The sequence below is a fragment of the Panthera pardus genome, unplaced genomic scaffold (assembly GCF_024362965.1).
Source record: "Panthera pardus isolate Hobbes unplaced genomic scaffold, ASM2436296v1 HiC_scaffold_7, whole genome shotgun sequence".
In the NCBI taxonomy this organism is placed as follows: domain Eukaryota; kingdom Metazoa; phylum Chordata; class Mammalia; order Carnivora; family Felidae; genus Panthera; species Panthera pardus.
In genome coordinates, this window is record NW_026527002.1 from 81972706 (window position 1) to 81995455 (window position 22750).

The 22750-nt window shown below is 63.7% G+C and overlaps 3 protein-coding genes across 10 annotated transcripts in view; 1 reads left to right on the forward strand and 2 right to left on the reverse strand.

The window, feature by feature from the left end:
• Positions 1–8938, reverse strand: part of PLEC (plectin) — a 56002-nt gene extending 47064 nt beyond the window's left edge. For 3 of the 8 annotated variants that reach the window (XM_053896235.1, XM_053896231.1, XM_053896230.1), the window contains exon 1: positions 5710–5859. In XM_053896235.1, coding sequence (XP_053752210.1) covers positions 5710–5794 — 85 coding nt within the window. In that variant the 5' untranslated portion in view covers positions 5795–5859. Of the gene's footprint in view, positions 1–5709; positions 5860–7362; positions 7562–8759 lie in introns of those variants that run through there. The other 5 variants (XM_053896238.1, XM_053896256.1, XM_053896237.1 and 2 more) reach the window with 4 other exon arrangements.
• Positions 8939–9553: 615 nt separating this feature from the next.
• PARP10 (poly(ADP-ribose) polymerase family member 10) lies at positions 9554–15638 on the reverse strand. The gene is given in 10 exon segments (XM_053896176.1): positions 9554–9853; positions 12091–12342; positions 13122–13331; positions 13334–13605; positions 13808–14002; positions 14004–14128; positions 14242–14540; positions 14543–14616; positions 14618–14922; positions 15255–15638. Coding segments are annotated over 10 exon segments (2292 nt in total). The 3' UTR covers positions 9554–9677.
• Positions 15639–18600: 2962 nt separating this feature from the next.
• On the forward strand, positions 18601–22011 carry GRINA (glutamate ionotropic receptor NMDA type subunit associated protein 1). The gene is made up of 7 exons (XM_053896344.1): positions 18601–18754; positions 19727–20084; positions 20169–20281; positions 20350–20550; positions 20666–20794; positions 21044–21187; positions 21290–22011. The coding sequence occupies exons 2-7, from the start codon at positions 19751–19753 to the stop codon at positions 21437–21439; spliced, it is 1071 nt and encodes a 356-aa protein (XP_053752319.1). The 5' UTR covers positions 18601–18754; positions 19727–19750; the 3' UTR covers positions 21440–22011.
• The last annotated feature ends 739 nt before the right edge of the window (positions 22012–22750 follow it).

A 22750-nucleotide genomic window follows, 5' to 3' on the forward strand; every position in this document is an offset into this window, starting at 1 on the left:
CTGCCTCCCTCCTAGATCTGAACAACGGTTTTGAATAGGTGAATAGGTGACTCGTAAAAGAAAAAAAGTGAAAATAGCCAGTAACTAGGAAACAAAACTCACTTTATTTAAGAATCAGAGAATGCAAATTAAAACAGTTAGGGGGCGCCTGGGTGGCTCAGTCGGATAAGCAGCCGACTTGGGCTCAGGTCATGATCTCGCGGTCCGTGAGTTCAAGCCCCGCGTCGGGCTCTGTGCTGACCACTCAGAGTCTGGAGCCTGTTTCAGATTCTGTGTCTCCCTCTCTCTGACCCTCCCCCATTCATGCTCTCTGTCTCAAAAATAAATAAACGTTAAAAAAAATTAAAAAATAAATAAATAAATAAAACAGGATTTTCTCATCAATCAACTGGCAAGGAATCGGAAGACTAGTTTGTCTTATATCCTGCATTCACCTATGTCAGAGGGCAATCCAGAAATATAATGATTTTTAACGATGAGCCCAAATGTCCACGTAAAGGGACCCGGTAAATAAACTGTGGTATTTCATGTAATGGAATATTTAGTATCCATTACGTTTTTTAAAAGGGGGGTGGGGCGTTGGGATGGCTCAGTTGGTTAAACCTCCCACTCTTGATTTTGGCTCAGGTTGTCACGTCACGGTTGTTGAGATCGAGCCCCGAGTAGGACTCCTTCATTGAGCACAGAGCCTGCTTGGGATTGTCTCTCCCCCCACCCCCTGCCCATCCCTCACTCACTCTTGCCTGTGTGCTCTCTCTCTCTTGCTCTCTGTCACTCTCTCTCTCTCAAAAATAAACACTAAAAAAAGCAAGCGAGCAAGCAAGCAAGCATGAGGGGCCAAGACCATTCAATGGGAAAAGAGCAATCTTTTCAACAAATGGTGCTGGGACAACTGGAATCCACATGTAAAAGAACAAGGTTGGATCTTCACGTCATGCCATACTCAAAAATTAATTCAAAACAGATCAAAGACCTAAATGTAAGGGCTAAAATGATAAAAATCTTGAAAGAAAACATAGGCATAAATCTTCATGACTTGGGAATACGCAAGAATTTCTTAGAAATGATACCAAAAACACAAGCGCTAAGAAAAAAATAGGTTAACTAGACTTGCCAGAATTAAAAACTTTTGTGCTTCAAAGGACAAGCACAGGAAAATCAAAAGATAACCCATAGAATCACACAATTTTGCAAATCATCTATCTGGGAAGGGACATGTATGTAGAATACATAAAGAACACTTACAACTGAACAGTAAAAAGATAAAAACCCAATTTAAAAATGGACAAAGGATCTGGATAGACACGTCTCAAAAGAAGGGACACAAATCACCACTAAGCACATGAGAAGGGGCTCAACGTTATTAGCCACCGGAAAATGTAAATCCCAACCACAACGAGATATCACTTCCACCCGCTAGGATCGAATGTCTATAATCTGAGAGGCAGATAATAGTAAGTGTCGGCGAGGACGTGAAGAAATTGGAGACCTCACACGCCGCTCAGGGGGACGCAGAAGGGTACAGCTGGGTGGAAAACAGTCTGGCAGCCCTTTTACCAGTTAAACATAGAATGACCACATGAGGGGCGCCTGGGTGGCTTGGTCGGTTAAGCGTCCGACTTCGGCTCAGGTCATGATCTCACGGTCCGTGAGTTCGAGCCCCGCGTCGGGCTCTGTGCTGACAGCTCAGAGCCTGGAGCCTGTTTCAGATTCTCTGTCTCCCTCTCTCTCTGCTCCTCCCCTGTTCATGCTCTGTCTCTCTCTGTCTCAAAAATAAATAAACATTAAAAAAAAAATTAAAAAAAAAAAAGAATGACCACATGACCCAGCAAACTCACTCCTTGGGACCTACCCAAGGCAGGTGAAAGCATAGGCGTGCACCAACACTTGCACACAAGCGTTCAGGGCAGCATCACTCATAATAACCGACGGTGGAAACAACCCAAACGTCCACCGACTGATGCACAGACAAACAAGGTCTGAGGGGTCCACGCCATTCGGTATTACTCCGCCGAAAAAGGAATGAAGTCCCGTGACATGCTACGACAGGGGCGAACCTTGAAAACATGAGGCTAAGTAAAAGAAGCCAGGTGCAAAATGGTTTGATTCCATTTATATGAAATGGCCAACAGAGACCAATCCATAGATACGGCAGGTGGAGCAGGGTTTGCCAGGGGCTGAGGTGTGAATGTAAGTGTTCTGGAATTGACTATAGTGGTGGTCCCATGAGCCTATTAACACGCTACAAACCATTGATCTCTCTCTCTCTCTCTCTCTCTCTCTCACACACACACACACACACACACACACACACACACAGTGAGACTGGGGTCAGACATGTGACTTTAACTGTTTCTCTGTGTACTTCCATAGTGCTTGCTTGTTTTCTTTTCTTTCTTTTTCTTTCTTTTCTTTTTCCTTCTTTCTTTTCTTTCTTTCTCGTTTTCTTTTCTTTCTTTACTTTTGACAGTGAACACAGACCAAAAGTGCTCTCCAAAGCCCAAATAACTGCTAGCCTCCGCTCCCTCCAGCTGAGCTCTGGCCACCAAAGATGCCACCCCATGCTATCACCCCCTCACCCATCGAGCACCCTGCAAATGCTGGCTGAGGGCCCGGGGCTGGTGCCAGGGACACACATAACCCAGCTCAGAGTCCAGGACCGGAAAAGGTGAGACATGTGAGGAAGGTGCCGGGCGTGACGGCAGCCCTGCCAGGGAGCTGGGGAAGCCCCTCCAGCTGAGTCTTAAGAAAGCAGAAGACAGGCGTTGGGCACGTGCCCCGTGGACACGATGACCGCCCCTCCCAGTGACCTTCCAGAGCCACCTTTTCCAACCCCCTGCCTGGAGGCCCTGCCGCCATACTACCCTACGCTCTCCACGCCCTGCCCCTCCAGGGACCGTCACAGCAGCTTTGTCGACACCCCAAGGCACCCCAAGCGCCACCCACGCTTGGACCCACGCTGACTCTGTTACCGCCCTGCCCCCAGCCTGATGGGACAAGCCTGAAGTCTCCACCCTGGCTGCCCGGGCCCTCCTGGCTAGCCCCACTCCCCACTCCCTGCCCTGACCCCATGGCCCCCGACCCCCCCCCCCCCCCCCCCCGCACACGCCACTACTGGGGGACTTGGGCCGCTCCTTTACAAACACCCTTACCCCAATCACCTGACCCACCTGGATTCTCCTGCACCCCAAACCCTTCCCACCCCCAGCCTCTGAACTGCGGCAGGCCAGGCTGTGGGGAGCTGGGGGTCGGGACCCCTCCACACAGCCCCTCAGCACAGAAGGCTCTCCCATAGGGCCCCCAGAGCTTTCTGGCCACGGGCCCAGCCACTCCTGCCCCACATGGAATCTGCCTCAGACAGAAGGCAGGGAGGATGGGGAGGGGCGAGGGCTCAGGCAGACAGGAAATTGAGAATGTTCTGGGAGGGGCAGTGACCATGCAGGGTCACTGCCGGGGATTTCCAGGGGGAGAGCCCAGGAATGAGTGACACGTCCAGGGTAGCGCCTGGGGTGTTGTGGGACTGGGGAGGGAGACTATCCCTGGGGGGAGGGGCTGAGTGGCCACACTCTGGAGGGGCAGATGGGGAAGGAGCAGGGCAGGGGTGGGGCTGGGGAGTGAGTGCCAGCTTGGGGTAGAAATCGGGAGGCAGAAAGAAGCCAGAGCCCTCCGTGGGCCCAGCAGGGACCAGGAGTGCCCGGGCAGGGCTAGGTGGCAGTCCCCCAGGCAGAGACAGCTGGTGCTGTGCCAAGCCCCAGGAGAGGAGGGCTCTGGCCCCCGCCCCACCCACACGTTGGCTGACATCAGGCGCCATGCTTTCCTTCCCTCACTGGGGGAAGTCCTCCACCTCCAGGGACAGGATGGGCCTCAGTCCTCCGTGGTCCAAGGGGCTCACAATGGTCAGGCCTGCGGCCATGGCCCAGCCACCTCTGGCTTCCTCTAGGCTGCTCCTGGCCTTGGCGGTGGCCCTGGCCTGGCCACAGGCATCCCCCCGTCCCTCACCCAGAGGGGCTAAGGAGTCACAGGGGTGCCTCGTATGACGCAGAAGTTCTCCTGACTCCCAGACCTGCACGGATGCCCCCCCCCGCCGCCCCGCCTTGCTACCCTACTTTAGCAGTGCTCAGCCGCCAGAGCCACACGCGCCCAGGGAACTGCCCCATGGCACCGGCAGGTCTGCTTCGGGAAGGTGCCCCTGCGCCCACAGGCAACAGCCAGGCGAGAGTTGCCCTCTGCCCTCTTCACCTCTGTCCACCACATCCAGGATGCGGACACAGACTGAGACAGCCCAGTGTGTCTGACACCAAGCCTGGAGTCCAGGGAGCACGGGCGCTGAGATGGGACCCCCAGGGATCTGTCAGCGCTCACTCCACCCCAGGGAGCAGAGGGAACACGGCCACTCAGCCCAGGATGCCGCAGACTGATGCCTGGGACAGGCTCTGGAACCGCACGCACCTCTGCGACCTGATCATACCAAGGAAGGTTCTGGAACGGGCCACTATTTATTCTGTGTAGGCATCCTCACTGGAGTGTCCAGTTCATAAACAGTCTGTCCCAGGGTATGCCAGAGAGCTGTGGCCCACGCGGGCAGCTGCTTCCTTGCCCGGGACCTATCCAGGGGGACCCCCACCCCAGCCCAAGGCTAGGCCAGCTGTGGAAGGTGAGAGCAGCGGCCGGCCGGCCCTCTGGGTAACTACCCCCCTCCCTCAGGAGCCCACTGTCACAGGATCACCTCTACCAGCACCAGGCAGACTAGCTGGAGAACCACACAGCACATCCACCTTGCCAGAGATCAAGCAAAGGCCGTGAGGGGAGGGTGGCCGGGCAGGGGTGAGCCCTAGGCCCTGTGAGACCTCTCTCCCTGCCTGGGTGAGGGCACCGGGTAGAGAGCGAGGCCCTAGCAGGACCTCTCTCCCTGAGCTGCCCTTGGGGTCAGAGCCAGCAAAACCAGCCACGTGGAGCTGGAAACAGCTCTGGTCAGCTCTGCCCACGGCCCCCACCTCGACCCTCTCCAGCCGCTCACTCTCAGGGCCCTAAGCCTCTGTGGGCCAGGAGCCAGGGCCACGTTGGTGCCTGCTAGAGCCCAGCGACCCAGGCAGCTGACAGGCAGTGAGGCCCTGGGCAGGTCCAGAGACCCGGGGGGAGGGGGGAGGGGGGGGAGGGGGGAGGGGTTCTGTCAAAGCCACAGAGCCAGTTTCTCTGAGGAGGAAGAGAGGGTTGCTCTGTCTTCCCCAGCCCCCAGCTGCCCCCTGCCCCAGGGGACCGAGAAGGGCTGTGAGGAGCTCCTTGCCAGGGGAGGGTGTCAGCCTAGGTGCTGGCCAGTTTGGGGAGGTGAGGAGAGGCCACAAGTATGTGACCCACTGCCAGGTGTGGAGGCCGCCCCCACCCCACGCGGGGGCGGCGCCCTGCCGAGGGGCAGCGGACAGCTCAGCCTGGCCCCACGTGTCTGCTGGCCTCAGACCGGGGACACTGGACACCGGCCCCGCGAGCCCCCGCCCCGGGCGCGGCCCACCCCACCGCCGCACCGCGAGATGCCCTATTAAGGGCATGACGGCGGGGGCTCCGCCGGGCGCCGCAGCCTGCGGGTGTCGGGCGGGCCGGGCTCCGGCTGGGCGGCGATCGGACCGGCGGCCGCGGACAAGGGGTCAGAGGCCGGAGGACCCGCCGGGGCCCCGGCCGGACAGCAGGTCGCCCGCGGGGCGCGCGGGGCCCTACCTTTGTACTTCTCCCGCACCTCCTCGTAGGCCTGGATGAAGTCCAGCTCGTCGGGCGGCGGGCCGGGCGGCAGCCGGGCGGCCATCCCCGGGCGCGGGACGCGGCGGCGCAGAGCGGCCTCCAGCCCCGGCGGCCACTGTCCCCGCGGCCGCGCGCCGCTCAAAGGGGCGGCCCCGCCCCGCCCCCGCACCCAGGATGCCCCACGGGCGGGGCGGGGCCGGGCGAGGGGCCCTGGGGCCGGGGCCGCGCCGGGCAGGCTCGGGGCCGTGGGGCCACGCGCGTCCCGGGGCGCACGCCCCTCCCCGCCCCCGGCCGGGTCCCAGGCCCCGCGGCCCCTCCCCGCCGGCGACCTCACCTGGCCGCCCCCCCCCCCCCCGGCGCGCCGCTCCCCTCCGCCCTCCCGCCGCGAGGCTGAGGACTCGGTGTCTTCGAGGTAAAAAGAGCCCCCAGGACGAAACATGTAAGTATGAAAAGGCTGAAATAGGCGATTTGCGGAGGAAAGAAAACAAAACGTTTGGTAAAAACAGAAGACAAATTCTTTCCCGCCCCTGAAATGGGCACAGACCCGGTCGCCCCGGGGGACAACGGTCCGGGTGGGGCGCCCCTGGCAGTACTGCACCCCAGCCTTCAGGGCTGCTACCCCGTGACCAGAATCGGTCATGGAATCCGTCCTAGCACAAAGGTCGTGCGCGAGGGTCGCGCCCTGCGGCCCTGACCGCAGCACAGCTCCTGGCAGGGACTGCTGAAGTCCCCCCCTCCCCCAGGGCAGGGGCTGACCCCGAGGAAGGTCCAGGCCTGAGAGGGACATCCACGATTTGCTCTCCAGTGGGTAAAAATCCTTCAAATCCGTATGTGACGCTTGAAGCCTGGCGGGTCCTGCGCCCGCACCCACTGTCCTGGGGCATCTCCCTGACCTCTGGCCTGTGTCTCCACCCACAACCCCTCACGGCCCCCCGTCCCGTCCTTGCCCCACAGCTGGCCTTCCAGGCCTGTCCCCACCGGCCTTAGGGTGCCCTCCGGGCCTCCTGCAGGGGCCAGCCGTCCCGTCCAGGTGCCCTCATCATTCTGTCCGCAGAGAGGAAGGGGGTCAGAACTGCAGCCACTGTCGGGGAGACCCTCAGCTGGCTCCTCCCTCTCCCAGCACATCCTGCCTGATGGCCGCCAGCCCTGGGTCACCCACTCCCCAGCCGTCCGCCCCACACTCTCGGGGGCCTCGACTGGGCCTTTCCCACCCGCCTGCCCGAGCAGCAGCTGCTGGAGGGCGAGGCAGGACCCCGAATCCCCCCGGGGGGCTGCCACGCTAGCCAACCGGGCGGCCCCTCCTCTCCCGCTCCTGTGTGCTTCCACGCACCGCCAGCGGTAGCAGACCAAGGGGCCCGGAAGATGGCTCTGCCCGCAGGAGCCCAAGAAGGTGTCAGGGCATCCGGGCCCCGGCTCCTTGAGAGGCCAATGATGGCACCCCTGCCGCGGTCGCCACCTCAGGCCCCCTGCAGCTGACAAGAGGGTGCCAGCAGGTGGCGCTGTGCTGCCTGCGATCACCTGCCACAGACCGGGGCCCTCGGACCAGCTCGCCCTCTCTCAGCGCCCGCAGACAGCTCAGTCAAAAGCCGGGGTTAATGTCCGAATCGGACAGACGAGGCCGCTCGGCGTTACCTGCAATGCGGATGACTGCCCGCTCAGCAGGGTCCAAGACACTCCCATTGCCGCCGGAGCCACCTCCACCTCGCCGGGTCCTCTGCGTTTTCCCCAGGTTCCAGGGCAGTGTGTCCCCGGGGCTGGGCGAGCTGCTGCTGCCTCCGCTGGCATCCTCGGCCACTGCCCGCACCTCGTGGTCCTCGGCCGACATGGCCTCCTGGAGAGGGAGCGGGAGGGGTCACCCTCTGTGTTTAGGCGGATACCGCACACTAACCAGCCGCTCCGTTAACCTAGACATTGACCGCACCCTTTCCACCCTCACTCCCCCTTGTCCCGCTTCACCCACATACTGACCACCCCCCTCACACCTCCTCGTCCCGCTTCACCTACATACTGACCGCCCCCCTCATCCCAGACATTGACAACTCTGCTCCCACCCACAACTGGCCTCCGTCCGACCAGCTCACCTCTGGGACACCCGCACAAAGACACCCCTCCTCCAACACTGACCTCACTCCCTTGTCTCTCACCAGGACACGGGCACCTACACACTGTCACCCAGGGGCTCATCCCACCACTCAGACACTAGCGTCCACTGGCTCCCACCCGAACCGGGACGTCCCCTCTACACCTCCGATCAGCAGGCAAGCCGGACCACCAGGACCGCACTGCCTTCCCTCTGCCAGCCGTCAGGGAAGGACCCCGGCCCCGGCGCCTGGTCGCTGGCGCTGCGCCTCCCAGCTCCGAGCCTCAGCCTCCAGCACCCCCGTCGTCCTTCCCCGCCCCCAGCCCCGTGCAGTCCCACCTCGGTCTCCGCAGGGAAAGCCTATAAATACCTGCAGCCGCAGCGGCGTGGGCCGCAGGAGCCCGGCCTCCCCTCCGGCAGCCCGCCCAGCGCCTCATGCACGCCCGCACCGCCGGCTGCCGGAGCACACGCACACCCACGCGTGCCCGCGGCTCTGCTCCCGGTCCCCGGAGCGCTGGCGTGCGGGAGGTGAATGGGGCTCTGTCCCGGAGGGTGGAGTGCGGTGGGGGCACAATGTGGGCTCTGTGCCTCCGCCCTTGGGCTCGGGGCTGGGGAGGAGGCAGCGGGCACCGAGCTGGGGGCCACCCGCCCCGCCCCCCACAGGCTGCTCTCCGGCACCTCTGCCGCTCCCCCCACCCCGCCCCGCCGCCCCGGCACCCCGCTGCGGGCCGCGCCTCCCCGGCAGCCTTTCCTGCCCACACTCGGGGCACCGCCCGTCCAGTTCCGCAGTCTGGGGCGCGCAGAGGTGGTGTCGTCCCGAGGGAGGATGGGCCGCGACGCAGCCCCAGTTCCGCGACGCCTTGCTCCCACAGAGCACCCCCCCCCCCAATCCCACCCCGCAGCTCCCGCACCCTGCGCGCCTCTCCATCCCGGCCCCGGTCCTACGTGCCTGGTGGCTCAGCTCGGCTAGGCTCGGCCGCCGCAGCCCGACTGCTGGGCCAGGAGAGCCGCGGAGGCTGTGCGGGCGGGGCGAGCCCGGAGCCCCGCCCCGGTCCCTGCCGAGCGCCGCCCGTGCGGTGGCAGCGCCCGAGCGCGCTCGGGGCTGGGGCCTCACCGAGGCTGGGACGCGCGTCCGGCTCGGAGGGCAGCGCCGGAGCAGCGCTCGCCCCTCCCGCCAGGCGCAGCCCTCCCCGTGCGTACTGGGCGGGCCGGTCGGCAAGGAGACGTTGTTGGAGAGCGTGCGTGACACTAAGGCGACGTGGGGTCGCAGGGGTGCGCGCCGGGTCGCGCCTTGGCCCGTCGCCCAGGGCCGCCTCGAAGGAGCCACGGACGCTGCCCTTCGGCCCTCGCCTCCAGCCGCGCCGAGGTCCCTCGCCCCCCAAGCGGGGGGCGGGGGTGACCGGGAGCTCCCGAAGGCCCCGCCGCCTGGTTTCACAAACACGTTTATTCAAACAACGGAGTTGCGTTCGGGCTAGGTCGGGCCGGGGTGGGCGGTGTCGAGCTGGCCCACCCTCCTCCCGGGCTCTGCTGACCCCTGGCGGCTGGGCCGGCCCCAAGCGGGGACACAGCCCTGGCCCTCCGTGCCGGCACCCACCTGTCCACGCACAGCAGCCGGAGGCAGGGGCGCCCCCAGGGGCAGCGGAGGCAGCCGAGAGGCCAGCAGGGCTGTGAGCCGCGGGGAGCCGGGCGCCAGGGACTGCTGGGCCGAGCGAGGACGGGGCTCTAGGGTTAGGTGGCTGGAGAGTGGCCCAAGAGCCCAGCCGGGTCCCCTGGGGGAGCCTGGTGTGAAAGGTGACCAAGATCCCGGGCCGGTGGAGGCAGCCCAGGAGCAAGTGCCAGGGGCCCGCAGAGGGGGCACCCGCAGGCCTCAACGGCCTGTCGTCACCTGCCAGCACCAGTGCCCGAATACCACCTTGTGGCCGTCAGCGTTGGGGGGCCAGTAGCCGTCCTGAAGCGACAGGGAGGGGCACCCTGCTCCCCTGCCCAAAGAGCGTGCCTGTGAGAGGAGGGGGGGACAGCTGAGGGCCAGGGTCGCCAGGCATCAGCAGAGCCCGCGTCCCCGCTGCCCGGTCTCACTGTTGAGGCTGCAGTAGCTACAGCCTGAGCACAGATGTCAGCTCAAGGACTGCCCACGCCATGTGACAGGTACGGGACCTGCTCAACCGGCCGCCTCTCACAGACCGCCGCAGCGGGTGCCACACACGCTCCACCTGCTGGGAAGCCAGTCAGGGCCAGGCTCTCCGGAGAGCCTCCTGCCCTACGTGCTGGGCCACCACAACAAAAGGTGAGAAATCAAGAGCCTTCTCTTGGTGGAGCCAGGGTCTAGGGAGACCTATCATGCTGTGTCCAGCTGCGGAGGCCAGGCAGACATTGGCTGCCCGGGGGGGGGGCCCCGAGGCCTGCGGGTGGGCAAACCCAAGCACCCACCAGAACTCGGCACCCGCATCCAGGCCCCCTGCAGAGAAAAGCTAGGCTAGGCGCCCACTGCTCACAGGATTTCCCTTGAAACACCGAGGCCTGTCCTGGACCTCTCGGCACTGGGAAGACCGCTGTCCGCCGGGGGGGGGCCAGTTCAGGGGCCCAGACAGAGCTTCTGAAGAAATTCTGACTCACCTCTTCAGGGGGGTGCAAAAGAATATCACATCCGTGAAACAAGACTGACTTCTGTGAAAAGGAAATAGTCTGAAAACATGGAGAATGGAACGTCTGAGTTGAGTCCAGGGGGGAGACCGGGTGACGAGATCAGGAAGTGGAGTCAGGGGGCGTGACTCGGAGCCAGCGGTGGGGGCCCCGTGGGGACAGGGCGGCCCGCACAGGGGTCTAAGGCCCGCACAACCGGGCCTCTGCGAGAAAACGGGGCACAGGGGGCGGCCAGCAAGTGAGGGCATGCGGGGAGGAGTTTCCCTATGCTGAAGGCGGCGTCTGCCGATGGAGAGGATCCACGAAGGGCCGAGAAAGACACATCCCCGGCACCTACCTGCTGGGGAACCTTCAACTTTTTTTTTTTTTTGCAAGTCATACTTTGTCTTTTTTTTTTTATGTTTATTTATTTTAGAGAGAGACAGAGTGCTAGTGGGGGAGGGGCAGAGAGAGAGAGAGAGAGAGAGAGAATCCGAAGGAGGCTCCAGGCTCTGAGCTGTCAGCACAGAGCCCGACGCGGGGCTCGATCTCACGAACCGTGAGATCATGACCTGAGCCGAAGTCGGACGCTTCACCGACTGAGTCACCCAGGCGCCCCGACTTTCAAAGCAAAAGAAAACTTCGCCAGTCTCCGGACACACGCACACCCAAAGTCTACATGCAAACGGGACAAAAATCTTGGGAAAAAATCCACATGCTCGTCACAAAACTGCTTGATGCTAAGAGACCACAAGTGGATTTTTATTTAGCTTTCCAAACGACAAACTGTTTAAGAGCAAAGAAAAAGAGTGGTGTCTTTCAAAGATCTGAGGGAAGACACACGTTGGCCCTGAATGCCGTAGCCAGCGACGCTACAGACGGTGGGAGGAAACAAGCAGTTTCGGGTACACGAGAACTCGCGGCACATACTCAGCTTCACAGGAAGGTCTCGAACACCTGGCAACTGTCATTGGGGGGGGAGTTATTCCAATATCAACTGATAGATGCAAATGACCTGTAATGGTAAAAGGCAAAATAGATGTAAGAGCCCAGGATATTTACTACCCACCCAAGGAGTTACCTCTACTAAGCAGGTGAAGAATCTGCAGGAAGGGAACAAGGGGGTGCCAGGCACCACCCAGCAGCCGAGCACAACCCAGAAAACAGGAAGAAAGTAAAAAAAAAAAAAAAAAAATTAAGTGCCACGAGTCCTTGAGCCCTAGAGTATTCTTTCATGCAACACAGCTGTAACAACTAGGATTTCAGTTCCCTGTTGCCTCTGCGGTTTAACGGTGAGTATTTTTTCATTATCGCTGTATGTCCATCACCGTACGGCCCAAACACGGAGCCTCGTGCTAGCTGTAGACAGAAGATGACGTCGGTCGGCCTTGGTGACATGACGAAAGTAACGTACCTGACCAGATTGTGATGGCAGAGGCAAGGGGAGGCCCAGGAGGGGAAGGAAGCCCACTGTCCTCGTCCTCCGTGGAGGAAGTTCGAGTGTGCCGTGTAAAGTCACAGAGGCGCTCCCTGGCGGAGTCATGTGCGTGTGAGGAACTGAGCCCACGGAGGAGTAAGGGGTGAGGGCAGCGGGGCCTCCGCTTTTAGAGTGCTAAGTCCAGACCTGGCGGGAAAGCACTTCCCCCAGTTACAGTGCTCACCTGCAGGAGAGCGGTGGGGCCGGTGGTGGCGCGTGTCTGGGCCAGGTCGGGGGAAGGCCACAGCTTTGTGCCTCAGCGACGAGCCGGGCTCCACAGTCCCCTCCCGCGTGCCTGTCTGCGGGCCGTGAGCGCTCGCCCTGCCCTCCTTCCTAAGTGGCCAGCCCATCTTCAGACCTGCCCTCACCTTGCGGCCGCCCTTCGTCCCGCTGCTTGTCAGCTCGGGGCGCTGGTTCCCCACCGGGGGCTCCCGGTCTTTGAGGCACACCCACGCTCAGAGTTTCCACATCTAGGCAAGTAAAAACACTGCAGCGAGCCCTGTTTTTGCTGGGGCAGACGCTGTGGCAGGCAGAAGATCCCAGAACGGCGCCGGGCACGTTGTCTGTGAAACGAGCAATCCTCACGGTAGCCGCGAGATGGCGTCACCACCCCATGCTTCAGACCAGGAACCCGGCAGGGAGAGGCCTGCCGGAATCGGCAAAATGGGTCCCCGGGCTCAGGCCTGTCAGATCCTGCCCCACCCGCCCCCAGACTGTGAAAACCTTCTGGACAGGAACCAGGGCTCGGGAGCCCCATGCTGCCTCGTCCCCCAACCCCGACACAGGCAAGAGTGTCAGCCCGCAGGCTTTGCCAGGCTAAAGTGGTGGCCATGACCCAGGAGGTCACGAGGCCGGCCAGACGGAGCGTGGACCTGACCAGTCGATGCGCACCCTGCCATGAGCAGCATCCAGGGGGTCAGGGAAGACACTCCAGCCCGTCCAAGGGCCCCTTCAGCCTCTGCTGTGGCGCTGACGCCCGGACGGGAAGGGGTTCCGGGCCACGGCTAGAGCACTGGACCCTGATGGCCGGCCCACCCCACCCTCCCCCATCCGGGGCACAGCCTCACGGCGGGGGGGGCACGAAGCTGCCAAGAGGAAGGCCAAACCCTGACTGCAGGCCAGCCCGCGGCGCCGTGTCCCAATACCATGGAGGACGGCACGGTCACCGTCAAGGGCAGTACTCACACCACGGCACCGCTCCAGACGGGGTCTAGCTCTGCAGGCGACATGCCCCCCAGGACCCCGCCATCTCCTCCCGGAGGCATACCTCTAACGCCCCTAGTGCTCCCTCCGGCTTACCCCCATCCTGCTCAAAGGCCACACGCGCCACCAGCCAGGCCTGGCCACCAGTGCCCCCCACCTGGGAGCCCATCTTCTGCCTCCAACACAGGGGATCCAGCAAGGAGAGGGCCAGGGCTCACTGCGGCACACAGCGTCCTCCTGCTGGGCCGCCCGGCCTTGAAGCTCCAGGGACCGCTCGCGGCCAGCACGTCTCCCCTTGCGGCCGCCCAGGCCCCTCCCGGCCCTGGGTGCAGACTCCCCCTCAGGCTTCTCTGTCCCCGGCTCTGGAGGCGGCCAGCCCTCCCCATCGGGGTCCTCCAGGGTGGCCATCGGCCCTCGGACCTCCTCTGGGTCAGTGGCCAAGCCCAGCCAGGGTGCGGCTGCAGGAAAGGATAATTCAAGTGAAAGGTGGAGAGAACGTTACGGGCGCAGGGCCACAAAATGGGTGCGGGTGTAGGGCAAGGTGGATGGTGAGGTCAACAAAGGGCCGTGGGATGTGCTGGGGTCCCCAGTGTCATGCTCCCCCAGTCACTGCCTGTACTGTCTGGGGCCACAGGGTGTGGGAGTGGCCAGAGAGGGCCTGGAAACTGGGTCCACCTTTTAGGAGGGAATGTCAGGGCCCAAAGGCACCCACCCCGCCCAGGCCTCTGAGCAAGAGTGGGGGAGACACCTGGGGCTGTGATGAGGGACAGGGGAGGGGCAGGGTGGCCTCCGTCTCTACCTCTTCAGGGTCTGTGTCCAGGGCAGCCCTCGCCAGACGCTCTGTCCCAAAGACACATTGGAACTGAGCCTCCGGCCCGGAAGCGCTGATCTGGGTCTGGGCCACCCAGGAGCCTGGCCCTGCTCTGGGCCTTCAGGCTCAGCACGTGACAGACAATGCCCCCTAGCGGACTTTGCAGAAACTACTCCGCCACCTGGCATGGGGCTAGGGCTCCCCAGAGCTGTAGGACCATGGTAGGAGGGGAGCGGTTTGCAGGCTCAGGGCACCAGAAAGGTATCCAGAGCCTCCAGTGGGAGGAGAGCCAAAGGCGAGGAATGCTCCTGGGACACTCACCCAAAAGCCCATCAGATCTGGTCCTCCCACCGGGAAGACAGCAACACGTCCCAGGTGGGCAAGAAGGTCCTCGTGGTCAAGTTGTATGAAAGGCATGGTTCCTGGCTCCAGGGACAGCGCCATACCCACCGGGTGGCCCCGCAGTGGCCCCGCAGGCCCCAGGCTCACCCACCCCACATGCTCCAGAGACCCTGGGGCAATCTCCATGGGGCCCGCTGGGCCTGGAGACCCCACAGACCCCGGGCTCATCAGCCCTGCCTCCTCTGAAGAGCCCACTGGCCCCAGGCTCACCAGCCCCCATGTCCCAGTGACCCCACGAGCCCTAAGCTGACTGGCCCAGCCTTTCCAAGAGACCCTATAGGACCTGTCTGCAGAAAGGCTCCTTCCTACCTGTGCTGGTGCCTCCTCAGAGCCCAGGGTCACCGTCCCTGCACCCTTCAGTGCCCTTGCTGGCCCTCCGGCCTCCAGGACAGCATGCTCAGTGGCCCCAGGCTCCAACTCGACCGGGCAGTCCCCTCCACTGGTGTCCTTGGCAAGATTCTCAGGCTCATGGGGGAGGAGGCTCAGCTCTGATTCTTGCAGCCGGTGGTCCTGGTGTAGAACCACTTGGGCCACTTGGGGGAAAGGCGAGGACAGAGGGCCATCGCGGTGTGAGGGATAGGGAGGGGTAGGCCACTCAGTCTACCTAGCCCCACTCCCCCTGCCAGTGCTGGAAGGAGACAGTGGTGTCCAGGAGCCCAGGCTGGCTGTGAAGGCCCTCCAGGGGCCCCTGCCACCGCAACACACACTTTCCAGGTACAGCTCCAGCAGCAGCAGGCGTGGGGAGGATGCCCCCTCACACACACGCAGCTCAGGCCTGGGGCACCCAGGCCAGGGACAGACACCTCAGCCCCCTAAGGCCCGGGGCCGGGCCAGGGCCTGTTCCCCCAGGACACGGACCTCTATGGGGGAGGGTGCAAGTCGGCTCAGAGCATCTCCCCAACAGGCACCCCCGCCCCAGTCCTGCCTCTCACCCCCACCCCCCCAGAAGGGCAGGGGCAGTTGGGCCAGGACCCGGTCTGGTCCGGGGCTGTCCAGGGCATGGCGGGAATGCTCTGGGTGCCCCGTGGCACGCAGCAGGGTCTGGCTCTGCGGCTCCAGGCGCTGGGGTGCACAGCAGAGGGCAAGGGAACACGGCGGCACCATGGAGCATGCGCCCCTCCTAGGCCCGACCCTCGCTGCATCCTCGCTGGGGCGGAGAGGGGCGTCGGGCCGGCAGCCCGCAGCCGGCAGAGGGCGCTCAGGCTGCCCCTTCCACCCGCCCCCTCACCTGCCGGCTCCTGAAAAGTGCCAACGCCCCCTCGGCCGGGTCTCCGCCAGCTCCGCACAGGGGTCCTCCCGTCCCCCACCCCCAGCATCGGCTTCTCTAAGCAGAGCACGAGCGCCTCGTCCGCGATATCAGGGGGCAGCCCGCGGAGCTCCGCTGCTACCCGCCACCCTTCCCCCCACACACCCCCCTCCCTGTGACCACCCCACAGGGTGGGAGGACCCCACCCCCCACCCACCCCACCCCCGTCCCCGCATCCCTGGGGCCCGACCGGCGGGAAGGGTAGTGGCGCCACAGTCCCACCCTGCCCCTTCCAGCCCCTTCCAGGACCCTCAGCAGCATTGTCTGACGTGCCCCCGCCCCCTATCACGTTGTGTGTTTGAAGCGGGGATCTCACACTCCCCAGACCCTGAGCTGCCCCAGCCCCTGCCTTCAGACAGGACTCCTGAGTCTGCTCTGCAGGCAGAAGGCCTGGGGCAGGAAAACAAAAGTGAAACTGCAGGAGAGAAGGGAGAGGGGGCTGGGGACCACCTCCCAGGTGTTTCTCTTCCTCCAGGCAGGCCCCTCCTGTAGGACCCTTCCCCCCAGCTCCTGTGCCTGCAAAGAGCCCCTGGCTGACCAGGAGGTGTGGCCAGGTCTGACCCCTCAGCTCAGCCCACTAGCCCCATCTGTCCCAACGCAGCTCACAGGCTGGTGGGGCGTGGGGAGTGGCCCCTGGGGGTCCTCTACTCCCACTGGCCTCTCCCTGTGAACCTCAAAATGGCCAATCACTCTCCCTACTCAGTGCCACCGGGGGTCTTGAGTCATTGCCTCCCACTCAGGGACCTCAAGCTCGGTGTCACTTTCCCCTTGGGTGGCCAGGCCTGCTCCTGGCTGAGCCTGGCTGGCACCTCTCTCCAGAAATCTTCGCAGACCCCACTGCTCGGCCCTCACACCTAGCAGGTGACTAGGCCTCACGCCTCAGGAGCGAAGGCGAGCGGCTCCTGTCCTCGGCCTGCAAGTCCTCTGCCCCTCCCAGCACAGCCACGCTCTGCGTCCTCTGCTCGCCTTCCTGTGGCTCTCCCGTCTGTGCACCTGCCGGTCCTCCCATCCGACTCCATCACTGCCCTCGTCGTCATCCTGGCTAACCTAGAAGGGGCAGGCACTTTGCTGACACGGCTGGCTGCAGGGGAAATGGAGGGACAGACAGGGCCCAAGGCAGGGCCGGGCCTCACCCAGGCTGCACTCTTAGATCCACACCCACTCTTGCCCCCACCCCCACCCCCGGCCCATCTGCTTTCAGCCTCTCAGAGTCGTTCCTCTGACTGCTCTCGATTTCCTACCTCCCGTCTACCCCTCAGCACCTGCTACTCCCCCAGGGGGCTGAGGACCTGCCCAGCCTGCACCTCAAGTTGCACACCGAGCGTCCCTGGCCTGTGCCTCCATCGTTGCTTCCCCAGATCCCTGCCCTAACCTCTTAATCTCCCTCTGCCACTCCTGCACACCCCACTATCCATCCCCGACAGAGAGGGCAGGGTGAGCCTCGTAAAGCGGTACAACAGCTGCCACAGCTTGAGTCACTCGCAGTAAAAGCCAAAGTCCAGGCTCTGCCTGACCAGGTCCCAGTGCCCTCTCTGTCCCCATCCCCCATCCTCTTCTTCCAAGGCAGCAGATCACTCCTACCTCAGCACCCATGCACGGGCCCTACCCTCTGCCTGGATGGGCCTCTCCCACCCGACCCCCACCCCCATGACTCCCCTACCCTACCCTTATTGTTAGATTTAACCTGAACCTAAAGTCTCTAAGGACCTCTGACTTGCGTAGGCCCCATCCAAGGCCCTGACTTCAACTTCATATTTGTCATTTTTTAATTCTTTTTCTCAGATTGGGCCCCTCAAATTGTATGAGCTTCTGGTTCTACAGAACCTGAACCTATCCCTGCCTGCTCTATATTTTTTCTTCTCGTAGAACTCATCACCTCCTAACGTACCATGTAACCTACCTAGTATACGAGTCCCTGACGAAGAGGGTCTGCCACTGGCAGCAATGTACTGGGGTAGCTCAGATCATTACGCTTTCAGGAATTCTTGTGAACAAGCTGTTAAACCGGTGGTAGCTTGGAATCAACTGTGATGGGTGTGTTTGTAACATTAGCACATGCAAAAGTTTGAGATCAGGGCTTCCCCTGCTAGCTGCGGGTCTCAAACTTTGAACCAACACACTATGCGTACAGGAGAGAACATCTTCCGGGCCGTTGCGGGTCTGGGAGAGGCCAACCGTGGCACAGGAAGGTCCCCAGGCACTGCTGCAGAAATTGTCCATGGCTGTGGCAGTCAGCACATCGTCAAGAGGACCGCTGAAGCTAAGGGAAGACGCTGACTTGGCCTCCAGTCCTGGCAATGAAGCAGGGCTAAGAATGCCACCTTTACAACCTAAAGACGTGATGAAGACAGGAAGGATAAAGGCCCAGGACCCCGCTGGAAATAGTACTCAATGGTTGCTAGAAAGGATGGAGCAGTTAAGCCATCAGGCCTCTGGGTTTGGGATAGACTCGGATGAAAGGGCAAGGGAAAAGAGAAAGCGATGTTTTAAGACCGAGGAGGCATAGAGAGTCCTTGGCAGACTCTGCATATGCCAGATTTAGGAAGCCATTTCCCAACTCCCTGAGCCGAATCGGCCAGACCAGGCCTTTGTCTGTAGGGTCTCAGCCCTCACGGCCCAAGCCTACCCTTAGGCGGGACGCAGGGCGCAGGCCTGGGACCCGGAAAGGAGCCAGTAAGGCGGCCACAGTGGGTAGGATCCAACCGGGAAAAGCCCGGCCCTCCCTGCAGAGCGCCGCCCGCAGCCCGGCTCCACCGCCCCCAGGCCCCGCCCCGGCCTCAGGCCCCGCCCTGTCGCGAGGCCCCGAAGCACCTCCCGAGCCGCAGGCCCCGCCCCGCGCGCCCGGCCCCGCCCCGTCACAAAGCCCGGCGATCTTCCAAGCCGCAGGCCCCGCCCCGTCACAAGGCCCCGCAGCGTCTCCGGGCCGCAGGCTCCGCCCCGCACCCTCGGCCCCACCCCCGGCCCCGCCCCGTCACAAGGCCCCGCAGCGTCTCCCGAGTCGCAGGCGCAGGCCCAGCCGAGCCGGCCGCCGAGCGGGTGCTGGTGTGGGTGCGGGCGCAGCCGCCATCGACCGCGCGGTCGCGCACCGGACACCGTGCGCACCGTTCTGGAGGCGCCCCGCGAGTGGTGAGTCCCTGGCCCGAGCGAGGCAGCGTGGCTACCCTCTCGGCCGCCGGGCCGGCCGCCCCCGCGCGGGCCCTGCGCAGCCGAGCGGCGCCGCCGAGGGTCAGTCGGTAGGTCCCGCCGGGGCGCACGGCCCGCTCGGGCCGGGCGCGGCGGCGGCGGCGGGCGGCAGGGGGCGGGGGCGGCAGCGACGGGACCCCGCGTCCCGAGCGCACCCCCACCCCCGACCGGGCCGCCGGGCCCACCCGCCCTGGGTGCGGGCTCCGAGGCCGCCGCCCCCACCCGCCTCGCCGTCTCGCCTGCTTTGTTCCCCCGCACGCCCTCTGGTCGCTTCCATCCCCCACACACCCCCGCACCCCGCTGTTCCTGGCGTACCCTCCTGGCAGGCACCCCGGCAAGCGGATCCGGGCCTGCTGCCCCCACCTGGGGAGCGAGGGACGGTCGGGCCTGCCTTTGGACAAGGGTCAGGGCTCTCGCTGCTCACAGATGGCCTGGGGATTTCCTGGGATAGAAATAGCCGCCGGCTCTGGCCCCTTAAAGCTGCTTAAGGGGCGGGTTGCGAAGGGGAGGGTCCGGGCACACCCCCACACGTCCCTGACCGCGCCCCCAGTCCCGACCCGGGCTGAGCTCTGACCCAGGAGACGCAAGCAGCGGTGATAAACCTCCTCCAGTTGCTTCTAAGAAACAACCGAAGCCAAAAATCCCGAAGCTGACGAAGTCATCATCTTATCTGTCCCCTCCTCCACTTTTGGGGTCGTCTCAGAGCGGCCCCTTGTGAGGCCCCGCGCCCAGCTGCCCAGTCCCCACTGGCTCTCCAGATCCTTCTGCTCAGGCTGGGCTGCCAGTGCCCCTGGGGGCAAAAGTCATGAGTGCCCCCCTTTGTGTCCTGGTTCCCTGCAGCAGGTGGGGCGGGGCGGCGGTGGCTGGTTCCGGGGACTTGTCACCGCAGGGCTGACTTCTCTCTCTCTCCTCTAGGGGGAGACCACAGAACCTGAGGCCATGCCCCATGAAAAGAGTTTCTTGGTGTCTGGGGACAGCTATCCTCCCCCCAATCCTGGATATCCTGGGGGACCCCAGCCCTCCATGCCTCCCTACCCGGGGGCCCCTTACCCACAGCCCCCTTTCCAGCCTTCCCCATATGGCCAGCCAGGGTATCCCCAGGGCCCCAGCCCCTACCCTCAAGGGGGCTACCCTCAGGGCCCCTACCCCCAAGGAGGCTACCCTCAGGGCCCCTACCCTCAAGGGGGCTACCCGCAGGGGCCATATCCGCAGAGCCCCTTTCCCCCCAACCCCTACGGACAACCACAGGCCTTCCCGGCACAGGACCCTGGCTGTGAGTAGTGGGGCGGAAGCAGGGGGGAGGCAGGGGCTCTAGGTGCCCTCCAGTGGCACTGACCCAGCCCATCCTGGTCCTCAGCACCTCAGCGTGGAAACTATCATGAAGAGGGTCCCCCGTCCTACTACGACAACCAGGACTTTCCTGCCACCAACTGGGATGACAAGAGCATCCGCCAGGCCTTCATCCGGAAGGTGGGCAGAAGAGGCCGGGGAGGGCGGGGGCCGCGCTGGGCGGGGCTCTGAGCTGGCTCCCTCCCCAGGTGTTCCTGGTGCTGACCCTGCAGCTGTCCGTGACGCTGTCCACTGTGGCCGTGTTCACCTTTGTCGGGGAGGTGAAGGGCTTCGTCCGGGAGAACGTGTGGACGTACTATGTGTCCTATGCAGTCTTCTTCGTCTCCCTCATCGTCCTCAGCTGCTGCGGAGACTTCCGGCGGAAGCACCCCTGGAACCTGGTTGCACTGGTAACCCCGCCCCTGCCCCGCCCCCACGTTCTGGGGGGGTGGGGCTCCCGCCACAGGAGGATGGGGGTGGGGGGCTGGAAGCGGCTCCCCAACCCAAGGCTCCCTCTCCCCACAGTCCATCCTGACCGTCAGCCTGTCCTACATGGTGGGGATGATCGCCAGCTTCTACAACACTGAGGCGGTCATCATGGCCGTGGGCATCACGACAACCGTCTGCTTCACGGTGGTCATCTTCTCCATGCAGGTGAGGGGCCCCCGAAGGCGGGGTTGCGGAGGGCCCAGAGGCCTCCCAGGGGCCCGGCACCCAGAGCCTCGCCCCCCACCCCACCCCGGCCCGCAGACCCGCTACTTCACCTCGCGCATGGGCCTCGTGCATGGGCGTGCCCCCAGAGCCCCCCCTCCCCCCTGCCCGCAGACCCGCTACGACTTCCGCTCGTGCATGGGCGTCGTGCATGGGCGTGCCCCCAGAGCCCCCTCTCCCCCCTGCCCGCAGACCCGCTACGACTTCACCTCGTGCATGGGCGTGCTCCTGGTGAGCATGGTGGTGCTGGTCATCTTTGCCATCCTCTGCATTTTCATCCGGAACCGCATCCTGGAGATCGTGTACGCCTCGCTGGGCGCCCTGCTCTTCACCTGCGTGAGTCGAGGCGGTGGGGGCCCTCCGGGAGGGGGGGCTGGGGGGGGGGGTGCGCAGCGTGCAGGCCTGTCCCTCAACAGCACCCGTTGCCGTCGCCTGCAGTTCCTGGCAGTGGACACCCAGCTGCTGCTGGGGAACAAGCAGCTGTCCCTGAGCCCGGAGGAGTACGTGTTTGCCGCCCTGAACCTGTACACGGACATCATCAACATCTTCCTGTACATCCTCACCATCATCGGCCGCGCCAAGGAGTAGCCCGCGCCCGGGCCCCGCTCAGGTGGCCTGGATGGCCTGGACCCTGCCCCTGGTGTGGCAGTGCCATCATACCTCCCCTCTCTCTCTCTGGGCACCGCCTGGGAGTGAGGGGCCCCCCCTCCGACCCTCCTGTGTGTATACTGCAGATACTTCTGTCTGGACCCGCCGTGGCCAGCATGGCCCCTTCTAGCCCTCCGGCCCGCCACAGGGCAGCGGGGCCAGGTCTCCATGCCTCCTCCTGCCCACTCACTGTTGCATGAGCCCTGTCTGCCAGCCCACCCCAGGGTCTGGGGGCGACACCAGGTCCCAGGGGAGAGGGGTGAGGCCAGGAGGTGCGGGTGCACGTCTCCCCTCCGGTTCCAGCCCCACCCCCCCATGCCTGGCATAGAGAACCCTCTCCCTCCCCTCCCCTCCCCCGCCCCGGAGCGCTGCCCTCTGGGGGCCTGAGGGCTGAGGATCTTGTCCCTGTGCTGAGCCCTGAGGGCAGAGAGATTGAGAGTATTTCAGGGGAGGAGGGCGCCTTCCTCTCGTCTTGCTGTCTTTAAAATTCCAATAAACGGGACCTTCTGCTCTCTGCCTTCCCGTCACTGGCACGGCCGCTTCTGTGGGTGGCAGAAGCTCTCAGCATCAGCAGGTAGAGGGAGGAGCAGGTTGGCCTGCTGGGAGGGGAGGTCAAGGACAGAACAGCAGCCAACCCTTCTCCACCTTCACCCCACCCACCACCTCCCCAGCCGCATCATAAGGTCTAGGCCTAAGACTCGGACGGGAAACCGAAGGCCTCTTCAGGTTAAGCATGGGGCCGGGGGATGGTGACTTTGCCCTGCACTCCTGGGAACTGCACAACAGACGAAGGGCTCGCGAGACCCTTACCATCCTGCCCTGGGCCCGGGAGCAGCACAGGCCACTGACAGAGCAGGCCCATGGTGCCCCTCACGGTCCGGCTCTGCCAGGCCCCAGCGTGCCCACCAGTGCCTAGGCCTGCCTCAGTCAGAGGCCGTGCACCTCCCCATGCCGTCCCCGTGAGACACCTGCAGCCTGGAGCCCCTGGCAGAAAGCTGGACAAAGACTAGGGGCTTGGCCAGTGGGGTCCCTCGGCCTGCCTCTTGCACCTTCCTCTGGCCTCGCCTCAGTCCCAGCTTGTTCTGGATACCCCACCCCCACTCTTGCTCCCTCACTTCCGGGCCCTCACCCACCCTAGCTCCAGGCTGCGCATCCAGAGGCCAGCCAGCTGTCCCCGTCCTCACGCCCCAAAAGAGGGGCTCCTGCACGGCCCAGGGCCCAGCTCCCTCAGAGGAGCCCCCTGCCCTGAGA

Coding starts and splice junctions, on each gene's coding strand:
- GRINA (XM_053896344.1), top strand. CDS start 19,751: ATGCCCCATGAAAAGAGTTTCTTGGTGTCTGGGGACAGCTATCCTCCC. Junction 20,551..20,665: donor CCTGGAACCTGGTTGCACTG/GTAACCCCGCCC, acceptor CTCTCCCCACAG/TCCATCCTGACCGTCAGCCT. Junction 20,795..21,043: donor TGGTCATCTTCTCCATGCAG/GTGAGGGGCCCC, acceptor CCCTGCCCGCAG/ACCCGCTACGACTTCACCTC.